At 39.2% G+C, this 16,564-nt stretch overlaps 1 protein-coding gene and 1 pseudogene across 2 annotated transcripts in view; one reads left to right on the forward strand and one right to left on the reverse strand.

The window, feature by feature from the left end:
- Ophn1 (oligophrenin 1) overlaps window positions 1-16,564 on the forward strand; it is a 327,366-nt gene that overhangs the window by 248,691 nt on the left and 62,111 nt on the right. For both annotated transcript variants that reach the window (XM_085684928.2, XM_085684927.2), the window contains 3 exons: window positions 6,494-6,578; window positions 12,541-12,599; window positions 13,338-13,443. In XM_085684928.2, the coding sequence (XP_085541054.1) occupies window positions 6,494-6,578; window positions 12,541-12,599; window positions 13,338-13,443 (250 nt within the window). The remainder of the gene's footprint in view (window positions 1-6,493; window positions 6,579-12,540; window positions 12,600-13,337; window positions 13,444-16,564) is intronic.
- Window positions 8,139-12,531, reverse strand: LOC148117397 (mediator of RNA polymerase II transcription subunit 19 pseudogene; annotated as a pseudogene).

The following is a 16,564-nucleotide window of genomic DNA, read 5'->3' on the forward strand; positions in this document are numbered from 1 at the left end:
ATAATATGTTCCATAATCATTGTATGTCTTGTGCCAAGATCAAGGCTGTCATGCTTTTCGGTTAACCTTGAACCCACTTAGTTATGAATTATGAAATGATTCATGTATTAAATCTTCACGGGGCAGAGATTTTATTTTACTTACTATATATTTTTAGCTTCTTGAAATAGTGCTTGGAACAGAATAACTACTAACTATGTGGTGAATACATGTATCATTAATGATGTTATTCTTCTCAATGGACACAATTTTAACTGTGGTTTCTAGGGGATATGGAGTTAGTCTTGATGCAGTTTGGATACCACAGTGAGAGAGGGAAACGTTCAGAATTCTGAGTTTGTGATTAATGAACATGGGTTTTTCACCCTAGTTTTGTTCTTTAATTATAATTTGGATTTTTTTGATTTCCCAATGATTCTGTCTTATTTTTTTCAAATTCTGAACGCTTAAATGCCAACTTGTAGTTCCATTTAATAATGGAACTATAATTTAATAATAAGTCTCTGGGTATCTGTGCAAACATTTTTCATATTTAATTCCTATATCTATGCTTTGTCATTTCAGTGTTGATTTTAGCACATTACACGCAGTCATCATTGTCTATACTAGAACATACTTGGTTAGTTGAATTTTCGAAAGATTAAAAGGAAATTGTATCTCTTCTTCACCAAATTCCTGAAAATATGTCTCTCATATACCTTGAAGGTCTTCAGATCTCCTTCAGGTTCGGAAAATAGAGAAACTAGCAAGACTTAGCATACAGTTATTCTTGTGGCTGTAATTTATTATTGTCAAAAGACAAAGGAAAATTAGAAAAGAGGAAACATGTATGTGGTAGGATCCAGAAGAAGAAAAGGCACAAGCTTGCAGGAACCTTCATCTAGGAGAGGTACCCAAGACCCAGACAGTTCCTCTAGTATTGGTTGTGATAGACACATATTGCTTCCACATGCTTTGCATGGTGAGATAGCCAGAGACTGATTTGCTAAGTCTTCTATCAGGGCAGGCTGTGAAAGCCACTTCTGCCCAGCACATACCCAAACTTTACAGCTTCAAAATAAAAACAGGTCCTCAGCATAAACTGTACTGTACAAGAAACCCAGACACAGTGAAGGAGCCACTTTATGGATTCTAACAATGTCGGGGACCCTTGCAAATTCCAAGTTCCCAGGGTCCAGTTTGCAAGGAAACCTTTCTTAGATTAGAACAATGGTCTCTAGCCTGCTTTCTTAGCTCCATTCTGAATACTACATTAATATTGTTAGTTTGCCTAGGTGATTACCTCTGTAGAATGAAACTATAGTAATATGTTGCTTGTCTCCAGGACAAAAACTTCTAACTACACTGGAATTTTCATAAAATAAAGTAATACTAAGCAATTATGTCATGTTGTAATTCTGTCTGAAGCTGTGTTCTCATGCTGTCAAAATTATATATATATACCTGGAAATTATTATTACCTTCTAATAGCTATCAATAAAAAGTAATTTTCTTGCCATTATTTTCCTTTCAGACAGTCTCAGTATGACTTGCACTGGCTCATCTCTTACTCTTCTGCTAGTGACTACATCCTCACTTAGCCATTTGGTCTCTCCTATGGATGGGCCTTTGTTACCATTTTTCATAGCTGAAGAAATTCACTTTTATTTTGTTATTACGTGGTATGTTTTTATGATCCTCTACAGCCTAAGCATCTTCAGTTCTCTTCCTTTATCACCGAGTATGGCTGAAATCCTTGTTCTGATATCTTTGCTCTAGAGCATCATTCCGATCTACTTCATATTCCACCATAGATGCTACTATAAATACTAGCATATGATTTTTAAAGTTCCTATTGATAGCCAGAGTTGGGTAGTTTGCCATTTTTGCAGTTAGGTCATGTGTGAGAACTAAGGTATCACATCAAAGAATATTAAAATATCTTGTTGCTAGTCAAGCATAGTGGCGCACACCTTTACTCCTGGCACGTGGGAGGCAGAGGCAGGCAGGTCCCTGAGTTTGAGGCCAGTCTGGTCTGCATAGGAAGTTCTGGGACAGCTAAGACCACATAGAGAAATCATGTCTCAAAATCAAAGCAAAACCAAATAAAACAATTATCTTCTTACTTACTGAGGTAGACTTGAAAGTTCCAGAATTTTTCTGAAGATCACAGATTTCCTTAGTAAAAGAGATTTTTCCAGTTTTAATCTAGGGCAAAGAAACTTATCTGTAAGTGAACTTCGTAAACTTACTCAGAAAGTTTGTTCTATGTTGAGTCTTTAAAAGATAAGAGAACACAGAGTTATCCACCTACAAATTCGGAGAAACGAAGCAATTTATATTTGATATAACAAAAAGAACTGCAAGAGAATAGATACTAAGGGCAGTGACAGACTCTTTCGGAGTTTTGAAAATTGTTCCATTTCCATTTGACCACTATTATTTTTAACACACACACACACACACACACACACACACAAAGTGAGATAGATTATAATTACACCATTCCCCCTTCTCTTTGCTGCTTTAATCCTTCCCATTTATCTCTTTGCTCTCTTTCAAATTAAGGACCTCTTACTTATTGTTATAAGTAATATAAGTTATATATAGATATGCATATCTACCCAAACACACACACACGCACACACATATACACAACCAAATATGTAAGATAAACCTTCTCAGTCTTTGCATATATGTATGTTTTGAGGGCTGATTGTTTGGTATTGGAAAGCAGCTAGTGTTCTCGTCCCACTTCTAGCCTTCCTTGGTTCTTTGGCTAGGGTTGAGGCCATCTGAGCTTCTCGTCTTCCATTAGCATGGCTCCTGAGCCGTCCTTGTTCAAGTGTTACTTAGGTAGCTGTGTTGTTGAGAGTTGATGGGTGCAGCTGCCCTGACATTTCATGGAGATGAATTTTCAAAGCAGACTTCATGTTCCTTTTGCTCTTATAATTGATTCACCTCCCTCTCCCAGACCGATCCTTGAGTCTTAGGTCTAGGAGTTGTGTTGTAGATATGCCAGTTAGGGGTGGGCTCCACAGCTCTGCATTTTGATTGATTGTGGTTTCTGTAATGGTCTCCATCTGTTGCAAAGAGAATTTTTCTTGATGAGGGGTGAGGACCAACACTTTTCTGTGGGTATAAGGACAAATATTTAGAAAGGCAGGGATTAGGCTAGTTTAGTAAAGTGGTAGTTGTAGGTTCTCCTCCAAGATCTGTGACTTTACTAATCTTGGGTAGTTGACCAGGTTTCTGCTGTCAGGCATGATGTCCCTCTCGTTGAATAGCTCTTAAATTTTAGAGAGCTGTTGCTTTCCACCAAGGTATACTTGCCACTGTTGCAAAGTTGATTATCCTGACATGCTGGGCAGTGTTGTAGTTCATAGACATAATGCCTGGGTAGTACTATTAGTTGTTTCCTTCCTTTGGAAGCATGCATGATTCCTTCTTGGACCAGAAAAGCATATACAGGAAAGAGGCTTTTAGGACAAATCCATTCCAGGTCTTCTGAGCCTTGTGTATGAAGTACATGGTACCTTTATCAATAGGGGTGAAATACCCTTCACCTCTGGGGGCAATTCACCGGTCATAGCAGCAATAGCATCTACTGTTTTGGAGAACTCACCGAAATCTCAAAAGAGGGCTTCTTATGCTGGTGTTAGGCTTTTTGTTTTGTTTTGTTTTGGATCGTCTGTGGCTCTTCGGGGAGCATTTCTACTTAAACTATATTTATTTGTATACAGAGTTTTATGTTTGTTAGAGATATTTTAGGTATATAGTTAATAGTTTGATTCCTTATGACTTTTTCAGATACCTAAGGGAAATAGATAGGAAGCTATTATGTTACCTTCCTCCCTCCTTCTTTTGTATTTGTGTCCTTCCTTTTGGACTCATTCCTCCCTCATATCATTTGTACGGTGATATTCACTTTTCTATTATTGCTCCTTACCCTGTAACAGTATTTTTTAAACTTTTCTGATTTCTGTAATTACTCCGGATTATGTCTTTACTCACATCTGAAGATTTGGAGCTAGGAACCTCAGATGTGACCATTTGTCTTTCTGGACTTAGGTTACATCACGCAGTATGATAGTTTATAGTTCCATCCATTTACTTGCAAGTAGCATTTTTCTTTACGTGTGCATAGTATTCATAGTAATATATGTGTCATGTTTTTATCATCCATTTTTTTAGTTGAAGGACATTTAGGTTGTTTCATTTCCTCCTTGTTGTGAATAGAGCAGCAATGAACATGGCTGAGCAAGTGTCTGTGGAGTAGAATGTTGAGTCCTTTGGGAATGTGCTGAGGAGTGGTTTAGCTGGATCATATAGTAGGTTTGTTTTTATCTTTTTGAGGGTTCTTTACACTGATTTTTCAGAGTTAGATGGATCAATTTACAATTCCACCAACAGCGAATGAAGGTTCCCCTTTCCCCCATATCCTGTCCAGTTTTTACTGTCAGTTGTGATCTTTGCCATTATGACTGGAGTAAGGTGAAATTGACGTCTAGGTAAAGATTTGGTATGCCCTACTTGTTTTCTGGGTGTTCTCTTCTTGAATCTATAAACTGAGTCTCTAGAGAGACAGCTAGTAGCCAACCTGTATTCTTTTGTAGGGCTTTGCTATGTTGAGTTTTGTTTGCTGGAAGTTTTATTTTTGTGGGTTGTACATTTATAGATGTTTTTGGTTTACAATATCAGTTGAAATTTCTAGAAGTCTAAATCATACTTCACTGAATGTTGTCATTTAGCAACATAGCACTTTGGTGTAAGGGCTGCATTGTAGTTCTATTAATTGGGCCTGGGCCCCTCCCAGTCATTCTCAACAGCCCCCCCTCTCTACACACACACACACACACACACACACACACACACACACACACAGAGAGAGAGAGAGAGAGAGAGAGAGAGAGAGAGAGAGATGTTTTCTGATGATTCCTTCCTGCATTTGTGGTTTGGCATTTATTGTTTTGTTAGTCTTGGGAAATTCTTAGTTGCTTTCTGTTCTTTATTTCCCTTTATTTCTTTTCCTTTTCTTTCCTGTTCCCTTCTTTCTTCCCCCACCACTGGGAATTGAACTCAGGGTCTTACAGATGCAATAAAAGCACGGTGCTACTGAGCTATATCCAAAAATCTCTCTTTTATCTGTTGCATTGTCATGGTGATTCTTATCACATGTATGTTATACCTTTCATAGCTTTAAATCCTTTTTTTTTGGTTTGTATTTGCAATTTAAAAGTTCCTACTGGCATTTCTTGAGACTCACTGATGTTTTGCTGAGCCGTGTTCAGTTCTTCCTATTACAGTTATTTGATTTTTTTTAACATTTAGTTTTATGCTTCTTTAGGTTTTGAATCTACTGTTTTATCCATCTCTTCGTTTATGTTATCCACTTTTGTGTAGTATAGTCCTTAGCATTAATCACAGGTGTTTCCGGTTGCTGAGTACATATTTCCAAAACATGTCAAAGTGTGGTTTTTATGCTGCTTCTGCATCTTTAAGCTGTGTTTTCTGACTTTTTGTAAACTGGACATGACAGTAATAGATTAAAAAATAGTGGAGGTGCTTGTACCTTTAGTATGGAGCTTTATGTTTGACTCAGGTTAAATTGAGTTTTTGTCTTTCCTCTAGCTTTGGTTTGCCATAGAGACTTAGTGAATTGTGCTGTTCTTTTAGTCAGAATGGTCCTGTGCAGAAGGATGTGGTGGTAAGGGGTCATGGTAGGGGGAAGTGTTCCATAACTTCTGTGATTCTTTGTCTACTGTCCCCCTGGGCTGTGACCCTTCTCAGCACCTCTCAGTTTATTTTTGGTGTTACTTTTAAGGAGATGCATATGGATATGTAGTTGAATGCTTTCTTCAATATCCACTTCATTTAGACTGTGGTAAACTGTAGTAATTGGAGTATGGTAAAGGAGTTCTTGCTATGCCCCAAAGCTCCTGGCATGTGCTTACTTTTCTACCACCTTTAGTAGAAGCATGAATTTGTGAGGGGATTTTTCTTAAGTTTTCTACTCTGGAAAACTGATAACATTCTCAAGGTAAAGCTACTAGGGAACCCAAACTGGTGGTATTCCCTGCTGGGATTGGGCCACTCAGCTTGTAATTCTGAAACTCATACTTATTGGGTCTTAGCCATTTTTTTTTTATTTACAGATTAGCTTCTCCTGGGCTGGGAATGGTTTTCATGGTATTTCTGCTCTTGAGCTTTCCAGTTTGTCAGCAGCAGGTTTCCTCACCATCTCCAAACTTTGGTAATCTAGAGTCGTTCAGTTTGTTCAGCATATTTTTCTCATAGAGTGTCTAGAAGTGATGAATTCCAAATTTCTTACATACTGAGACAGAATACAAGATGATTTTTTTTTAAGTGAAAAGGTTTCTTTTTGTAAAGTTTTGGTCTCTTGAAAATGTATTAGAGTAACTATCTAATTAATTTACCTCATCTTATAGAAAAAGGTAACAGGTAAAATCTGCTGAAAGATTATTTTTGTTTCATTTTGTTTTGTTTTCCTTAGATCCAAAATGCCCAGGAGATGTTGATTTTCATAATAGTGACTGGGACATTAAGACAATCACAAGCTCCTTAAAATTCTACCTCAGGTATGTTTTATTCAATTGAATTTTGACTTTTTATAATTGATGAAATTTGTCTAAGAGGATTTCTGTTTAATAAGATGTTTTTTGTTTGTCTTTGAGACATATACTAACTATGTAGCCCAGGCTGGACTGGAACTAAATGCAATCATACTGCCTCAGTCTCTTGAAAACTATAATTACAGACATGGCCACTACCTCAAGCTCTTGAAAACTTACCTTTAATATGAGGATTTGATTTAGAAAGCATTTGTTACTGAAAAAATACTTTTAAAAAACACTATTATTTAAAACCATCCTCTTGTGGCTATAGCTCAGCGGTAGAGTTCTCACCCCAGAGAGAGAAAGAGAAATAGAATATGGCTATACAATATTGTCATGTCTTTACCCATATAAATGGAAATATTAAAGAAAATACAAAGTTGGGGATAAATGAGTGACAGCAATAAGAAAAAAGATAAGTAAAATTTGGGGATATATAGTGCTGATAAAATTAATGTCTTATTTATTGGCATAAGTATATGTTATTTAAAGTATGTCTGAATATGTATTATAGACATGTATATTTATATAATTCAAACTATATATATAGTTATATATATATAACCTAGCCATTGATTATTTTTTTGAGACAGGATCTGACTTTGCAGGCTGGCCAGGAGCTCTCTGTGTAGATCAGGCTGGCCTCCATTCACAGAAATGCACTTGGCTCTGCCTCTGTGCTGCTGGGATTAAAGGTGTGCACTGCCACCACACATAGCACTCCCTTCAGTTACTCACTACCATTCTTTTTTTTTTTTTTTTTTTTTTTTAAAAGTAAATAAATTATTATTTTTCCTTTTTTTTTTTTTGAGACAGGGTCTCTCTGCAACTTTGGAGTCTGTCCCGGAAGTAGCTCTTGTAGACCAGGCTGACCTCGAACTCAGAGATTCACCTGCCTCTGCCTCCCGAGTGCTGGGATTAAAGGCATGTACAACCACTGCCTGGCCAATAAATTATATTTTTTAAGAAAATAAAAAGCTAGATGTGGTGTATGCCTTTGATCCCAGAACTTGGGAAGCAAAGGCAGGTAAGTCTCCTAAGCTTGAGGTCTTTATAGCCTGCCAGGGTTACAAAGTGAGACACTGTCTCAACAACCACAACCTAAAACTTTGTTTTTCCCAAACAACCAAATCCATTTTTAAAAACTAAAGAGTAGAGAAGCATTATACTTCTTCCAGAGGTTCACCTAGCACACACAAGGCTTGAGTCGGTGCCCAGAAGAAAGGGTGGAGCATAATGAAACAAACACCAGCATTTTTTTCCTGCTAAAATATACTGGTGATTATGGGTGTTTCTTTGTAGTCCCCTGTTGTATATCAACACAGGCATAAGCCTTATTTGGGCCAGCTTTCCTGACGGGTTGAAGATCATCCAGGCACTTAGCTCTGAACATTATGGGCAAAATACTAGCAATTAGTGTTGCTTTTCAACCATGTTCTCTTTTCTCATTTTGATTTCCCAACCTAAGGAAATAATGTGATGGCAAATGGCACTTGCCTCTTAAAAAGTAGCCATACTAGCTAGTCTGGTAAACACGCTGTTTTTTTTTTGTTTGTTTTTTTGTTTTAGAAAGAAAAGAAAAACCCTAACAAATGAAGTCCTAAAACTAAATTGCACAAAAGAAGGGGAGAAAAAAAAAAAGAGCTGCTTGTGAGAAGGGATGTCCATGAAAAAAGCCAAATGGACTAAGCCATAAAAAAGCACAGCCCTTTTTAAAAGTGTATTCGTCATTAGCGCAGCAGGAGCTGGCTTCTGTCTAGCTGTTGATGCCCCAAGGCAGTGCCCAAATGCCTGGAAGACAATTTTTGTCAGCAGGTTCAATGTGGCAGAGTTCAAAGGTCCTGTTAGCGGAGGCTGCTGCTGCTGCTGGCCTGGGAGCTGCCCATACCTGGGTGATCTGGACTATGTCGGTTCTTCTTCTTCTTCTTTTCTTTCTTTTTCCTTTTCCGTTCAGGATCCTCTTCTTTTTTCTTTTTCTTCTTTTTGTGATCTGAATCAGATGGCGTTTCTGGGGGGACAGGATCCTGGGTACGGCTCTGTTTATGCTTATGCTTGTTCTTCTTCTTGGGAGGCTGGATGTGCATCAGACGACACTGCTCTGGCAACGGGCCAGTATGGAGGCGGAAGCCAGACAGCATGGTCCCTGTGATTGGATTAAAGGAGCTACTAAGAATAGGAGGCTTCTCGATGAGGGAGCGGAGGCTGCTGTTGTCATGGGAGCCAGGGAGGTCGATCATCCCTGGCAGGTCAGGCAGGAAGTTACTTAGCTTCTCCTTCACCTTCTTCCCACAGAACTTATTATAGGCCTGTTCCAGGTTGTAATGTGTGATTAAATTGGTGCTGCCCGTCAGCTCTGTGCTGCCCGGCAACTCCCGCATCAGGTAGAAGGGGCCGCTCCCAGCAGCCGACTTGTCTGCGCCCGCGGGGGCCGAGCTCGCGGGCGGCGGCGGGGCCGCGCCAGGACCCCCTCCCGGAGGAGGCGGAGGTGGCGGGGGCGGCTTCCCGGGCCCGAAGCCCAGGGCGCTCCCTCACTACCATTCTTTATGCTCTATAACATGCACTATAGTTTCAAGTTCAAGTGTTATCTTTTCCATTTTTGTGGTCTTTTAGCATTAAGATAGATGTTTAAACTCTGTACCATATCATTATTCTAAACAGCTGGGTCATGATATTGCTGTTGAATGACCTTCCACTATAGCATCATCTTGATGTAGTTCTGATTTCATATAGCTATGAATGCTATTTTCAGAAACATGTCTATTCTTTTTATATTCTTTTTTTATTGATTTTATTGAGCTGTGCATTTTTCTCTGCTCCCCTCTCTGTCTCTCCCCTCCCCTTCAACCCTCTCCCATGGTCCCCATGCTCCCAATTTACTCAGGAGATCTTGTCTTTTTCTACTTCCCATGTAGATTAGATCTATGTAAGTCTCTCTTAGGGTCCTCATTGTTGTCTAGGTTCTCTGGGATTGTGATTTGTGGGCTGGTTTTCTTTGATTTATGCTTAAAAACCACTTATGAGTGAGTACATGTAATAATTGTCTTTCTGGGTCTGGGTTACCTCACTCAATATGATGTTTTCTAACTTCATCCATTTTCCTGCAAATTTCAAGATGTCATTATTTTTTTCTCTGCTGTGTAGTACTCCATTGTGTAAATGTACCACATTTTCCTTATCCATTCTTCAGTTGAGGGGAATTTAGGTTGTTTCCGGGTTCTGGCTATGACAAACAAAGCTGCTTTGAACATAGTTGAGCATATGGTCTTGTGGTATGATTGAGCATCCTTTGCATATATATCCAAAAGTGGTATTGCTGGGTCTTGAGGAAGGTTGTTTCCTAATTTTCTGAGAAATCGCCACACTGACATCCAAAGGGGCTGTACCAGCTTGCACTCCCATCAGCAAAGCAGGAGTGTTCCCTTTACCCCACAACCTCTCCAGCATAAGTTGTCATCAGTGTTTTTGATCTTGGCCATTCTTACAGGTGTAAGATGGATTCTCTGAGTTGTTTTGATTTGCATTTCTCTGATGACTAAGGATGTTGAGCTTCCCTTAAGTGTCTTTCAGCCATTTTAGATTCCTCTGAAACATATCTATTCTGTCTTTCAAAGAAAGGAAATGCTATTGGAGGACTTATCCTGTGATAGGGCACTGTGCTAGCTGCTGTTATGAACACCTTCATTGATTATTTGTTTATCCCTATTCCTGCTTTCCACAGGAAGTGCAATTCTCCTTTTTACAGATGGGGAAACTGAAGTTCTTGCTTCCCCCAAAAAAGTATGTTTGTGGTTATAGCTGATATCTTTTGAACTTAAATCTCTGACTTAAAAAGCTACTTTTCCTGGGGTGTCTTTTTCCCTCCTAATACCTGTTTTCCGGAGCCATGACCGTCTTTGGGATGTGAGGATAGTTTAATAACAAGAGAGTAGTCTTATATGAATAGTTTCCAAAGGTAATGAGAGTAGTGAGTGAGTAAGTGATGTGCTGTCCCTATCCTCTTTAAAAGCACTATCTTCACAGATGTGTTTCAAGGGCTTTCTTCACTTGAAAGCCTTCCTAGTTTAAGCCTAATAAATGGAATGGAGGGCCAAGTCTAAAACTATTAGTGGCCGACACATGTAGCAAGGGGTGATCATTAGTGAAGCTGTCGTATGTGCTAGGCTGTCATCACTATTGATTTATTTCAATTTCGTTTTTAAGAAAGAAGATTTGTTTTGACTCGTAGCTTAATAAAGTATCCAGTCCATCGTGGCAGGGAAGTGATGGCAGTGATCAACACAAGGTCGCATTATATTTGTAGTCAAGACGCAAAGTTTATTTCGTTTTCTTTTTGTTTGTATAAAGATTCATAGCAGTGGCATAAGTGGCAAGAAAAGAGCTCACAAGGAGTTTGTGGATGGAATCCTTTTGCTGGTTGTGATCGTGAGGGAGAAAAATCCAGTGTGGGCAATCAGACAGAATCGGGATCAATTGATGATGAAGTGAATGTGCGTGACCATGGGGCCATTTGGATTTGCCATGGGAAAATAATGTCTAGTAAGAAATTAGATGTCAGGCCCTTCTTGTGCCTTTCAGTGGCAGAAATGGAAATCATGATGCTGTGCTTGTGCTTAAAACCACAAGAACAGATGCCCCGCTGCTCCAGGACAGATCCAGACTATTGGGAAACAGCAGTACAATGTTTTATGGCACTCCCTTTTGTCCAATAGTAGATGCCACTGAAATAGAATCAAATCAATGGCCAAAGTATGAAAACTAGTGTATTTCCTATAAAAATATTCATTTTCCATCTCTGCTCAAGATGGAAATATCTGACTCCCTTGATCCCACATGCCTCTTTGTGTAAGTAAATGTGGCTGCTGGTGAGAAAATAAAGGCAATGTCATGTAAGTGCAGATTAAATACGAGACATGGACAGTATGAAAATTTCCTAGCCTCTATAGATATTTGAGTTTTCCAGCCCTCTAATGTTGTAAAAAGAGTAAAATGACCATGATAAATTCCCAGAGAAGATGTATTATAATAGGTCAAAGTGGTTAGGAGAGACACCAAAATCAAGCGATTCAACAGAACCCAAGAGGTAAGTCTCAAGGAGACTTGTTAACAACCCCCAAATGATGCAAAGGTGAAAAGTGACAGTTGTCTTTGTGTGCAGCATTGAGGCAATCACTGGTGGTACTGGTCAGAACAGCTTCATTTGGAGCAGTTGGGCTGAGTCATGATGGATTAGCAAGTAAACCCGGAGATTCCGGGACTAAGATGTAGACATGTTATGTCCATTGCTTTGTATAGGAAGCTGGCTGGAAATGTGTACAACAGCTCATCAAATGATCTTGTCTATGTTCCTGCCTCTATGATTAGTCGTTTCCCAAGTTTTAGTGCCATCCCAGACAGAACTCATCTCTTTGTTTCAATCCTGCTCTACTTCCTAGGACCAGCAGAAGGGTCAAATCGAACAGATACTAAAGCGCTTTGGAAATAATTCTTCAGATCCACCAACTTATAAGCATGTTGTCATATTTCGAGTAGGTCTATTTTAGACTTGGCAGGACTGGTTTTTATTTCCTTTCACTTTGGGGAGCTAATGGGAGACCTTGCTGGAAGCTGCAGTCTATATTTTGGGAGATCTTCTTTTAAACATGAGGAAGAGCCCAGATTACTCATCCTCATCAACTTAGACTATGAAACCCAATGGACACGTTCAACAGAACCGCTACATCCAGGCTGCCCATGCATGCTTCAACATTGCCAGGGCATAGATTTCATTCATTTCAATTTCATTCTTTCAGACATAGATCCCATTGGTAAACTTCTGTGAGATGGGTGTAATCAGGCTAAGGTGTAGGACCTTAGTACTCATAGAACCAAGAGTCCAAGCTCTGGTTACTTCTTCCTCCAAAAGAGTGATCGCCTTCATTCGTTTCAGGAATCTTTCCGAACCTGTCATGACTTATAAGCTTCACAAAGAGCTCGTCTCTGCTGCCAGTAAGTATGTGTGCTGCTCGCTCAATTGGCTTGTTCTGGTTTCCTAGTAAGCTTATGGCAAAAAACTCGACTGCTTTGGGGGACAATTCCCAAAGTAAGCTGATGTTGCCCACTGCCAAATGAGAGTAGTTTTGAATGCTAACTTTTTGAGGTAAATGATTTTGATAGCCAATGTTAGTTGCACGGTTTCAAGTAATTGACTAAGTGGAGGTATGTGCTATGTACTTCCGGGCTCTTTCAGTGATTGACTTGGGAAGGCAATAACCATAGTGCTTCACATGTAGTTGGTGGGGAAAAGGTCTCCAACTGGAGGCTTTGCTTGGGACTTTAGAGACAGCCTACTGTGCCTGGGATTCTGCCTGCCTCTGAACCTGAGTCCACAAGCTTCCATTCCCCACTTTCTAATTTCTTCATCTTTCTAGGCCTATATTTTGTTTCTTTTGCTTTCTAATCTCCCTTTGCCATTGCTGACTTTGTTTCTATTTTTTCTCATTTATTCAGTGTGTATGTGCCTGTTTAGCTCTTTCCTCTCTTCATCTTTTTTATTGTCTTCCTCCCTTTTCTTCTCTCTCCTTCCCTCTTCCTTTCTTCCTCTCTCTGTGCTTGTGTGTATGTGCGTGCGCGCGTGCATACATGCATGTGCATGTGTTCATGCATGTGCATATGTGCGCACATATTAGAGTTTACTTAATCCAGTCACCTAGAAGCCAAACCATCTCTCTTTGTTCTCTCTGCCAGAATCTGACAACCTGGATTACCGTCTGGGGGCTATTCACTCCCTAGTTTATAAGCTACCAGAAAAGAACCGGGAGATGCTGGAACTTCTAATCAGACACCTGGTAAAGTAAGTAACTGCCGGGATTTCCAAAAGAGTTTCTGTTGTTGGTCTGGCACACATGGGAGGACTGAAGAAAAACTGACTCCTAACTCATTGAACCCCATCCCCCACCTTTTTCTTCTGCCATCTGAATATTCTCTGAGGAAGGTCAGTTTTGCATTCACCCATGTACATATCCTAGAGTCCAGAGACCCCGAGTCTGTTGCAGCTGAAAGGTAGCAGTAAGGGAGTGTGCTGTGCATTAGGACCAGACATGTACTTTACTGTCAGATGAGCCTAATTGTACCACTTAGCTGTCTAATCTTAAGTGATCCTCTCTGAGCCTCTCTATGTTCATCTCTATGGTGAGAATACTGATGACCATGAAGTAGGAGTGTCATAGGTTTAGATGAACATAGGAGAAAGCCTGTGACATAGAGTGAGCTCTTAAGAAGTGCATTGTGTGTGTGTGTGTGTGTCTGTAATCCTAGCATTTGGGAGGATAGTGTAGAAAGACTGTCAGCTAGAGACCAGACTAGCCAGTTATGTAATGATACCCTGCCAATGGAAAGAAAGAATAAAAGAAAGGAAGTAAGGAATGAGAACGGGGGAAGGAAGGGAGGGATGGATTGGAGGAGGGATGAAGAAAGGGAAGAGGGATGAAGAGAGGGAGGAGGGGAGTTTGGGCAAAAGAGAAATAAAGAAAATAAGAGATACTAGGATGTGGTCAAGCTCCTGGTCTGGTGTGGAGGTGGCAGGAGACTTACTTAGAAGGGTTACACATGCTCTGTGATGATGCATCATGAAAAGGATTCAGTTTTATGAATGAAGATTGATGCGCTTGAATCAAAACAAAGACAGACGGCATGCAGTTGAGAAGTTATCAAACTGAGAGTGCTTATTTCGGCTCTGTTGCTAGCTCGTTTGATTGCTGTGCCCCTCTTTAGGCCTCTTCTGGTATTTTAAGCAACAGTGTGTAAAACAGCATAAAATTACAATATATCCTAAGCATATATTTAGCAAATATGCCTTTCTATACACTCCCAAAATTCATCGTGCTATATTGAACCTTATATAGAAAGAATCTTAACATCTAATCTGCAGGCCTTTAGTGATAGTGAGATCTCAGACTAAGGACCCTCTTGGCTGCCCCTGTGAGATGTATATTGAACACTCTGTGTATCTAGACCTCGTGTGTTCCTGTGATGTGAGGTATCTCCCGAAATCTCATCCACTTTGTACCTTCTAAGATTGTTTTTGCACTTCTACAGCAAGTGGATATTAAAGATGCTGATATAGATAATAAGTACAGATAGAAAATGATAGATTTTGGTTTATTGCTGATGTCTGCAGCTCAGGCTAATATAGAGTATTAAGGGACATGTTCTCTCCAAAATGTACTTTGATGTAATCTTAGGAAAAATACAAAAATCATCGAAGAAATTATTTGTGCATTAATTTGATGCTGCTGTAGGGAAAGTAACTTTGAGTTCCATTTCTAGCTCTAGCTCTCATTTGTTATGTGACCTAAAGAAAGTCCTTCCACTCCTTGGTCCTCAGTTATTAATGTAGAGCTTGTTCATCTATAGCTGGAAGGAACTGAATCAACTATTTTTCAAGGCATTCTTTTAGCTGTGACTTTCTGAAAATCTAATATGTGACAAGATCCCAAGAACTCATCATAATGTTCCTGCTGGTAGCGAGTGATGGGGCATCGGCTTCCATCTTCCCATCTAACTGGTTTGCTTCCGCATTCCTGCTCTTCAAGATCTTTGAACAAAAGAGATACATATAGATATATCACAGAGCTAGAAAGAGTTAAATGTGTGGAAATGTAATACTTAATCTCACCGTGGTAATGAAATACAGATCAAACTTCTGATGAGCTCCCATTCATTGACAAATTTCAATTTACATTCTCTGTCAATGAGACTATGGGAAGCAGGCACTCTGAGTAATCTCAGTGTTAGTTTGGTATGCTTCTAGAGGAGGGGAATTCAGAACCACTTAATACATGCGCATATTAATTTTCACTTCAGTCTACCAGGCACGCTTTTTGGCTTCTACTCTAAATATACATCTCCACAAATGTAAGGCACTACTGGTCAGTGCAGCATAATTTTAATAACAAAAATTGGATAGTATATGCCCAACAAAGAGGGCTTGTTGGGTGAATAAGGGTATATTCCACATGTAGTAATGTGTACTCATAAAAAAAGAATAAGGACTTTGTCTATGCAGGTTTTTCCCCATGTGATGCATTATACATGTTAGGTTATAAAATAAGCAACAGCAACAAAAAAACCCCTAAAATGTAAATCAAGGGGTGTAATATTCTAGAGTATTTTCCTAATAGAAGAGGAAAATTTTAAATATTAGAAATCACACACATGTTAAGAAATTGTCAAATGAAGCACAATGTGATTTTAAAAATATGTAATGATTCCAAAAATTAAATACAGACTTCCACAAGACCTGGGAATTCTATTTCCTTACTGTATATCCGAGATAAATCAAAACAGATGTCCTTACAAAACCTTACACACAGATATTTATAACAGCATTATCCATAATTATTTAATAGTGTCAGTAAATCTAGCACCTGCCACTATATAAATTGATAGACAAAATATTGCATAATAATTAGGAGTTGCTGATACTAGGTGTGGTGGCTTTTGATGGAATAATGAAAGCTTTTTGCATTAGACGTTGGTAGCAGTTATACCACCGTACGAATATACTAAAAGTCATTGAGTAATACTCTTGCAAATGGGGAACTTTATGACAGTTAAACCTCAGCAAAGTTATGAAAGTTATGAAAATGGTATTAATGTCATGGAGGGGATAGGGACAAGAATTAGGGTCCTCTGAGTCACCTTCTGATGTAGATTTTACTTCCAATCAACGCTAATTGTACAAATCCAAAAATAAAATAAAAAATAAGCAAATCTCAAGAACCCTAAAACAGAACAGCCAAAAAGCAGGTGCATGATTGTCAACTTGGTAATAGGACCACGCAGAGAAAGGAGCTTTTTCAGCTAAGTTGTCATCCTTATGCAATGGCCCTGGAAAGCAAGAAAGACAAGCCATGCTAAGGTTGGACACGTATAAGTAATAATAAGCCTCCATGTGTGTAATTTATTTGGGA

Source organism: Myodes glareolus, chromosome X (assembly GCF_982192425.1).
Source record: "Myodes glareolus chromosome X, mMyoGla1.1, whole genome shotgun sequence".
Classification (NCBI taxonomy): domain Eukaryota; kingdom Metazoa; phylum Chordata; class Mammalia; order Rodentia; family Cricetidae; genus Myodes; species Myodes glareolus.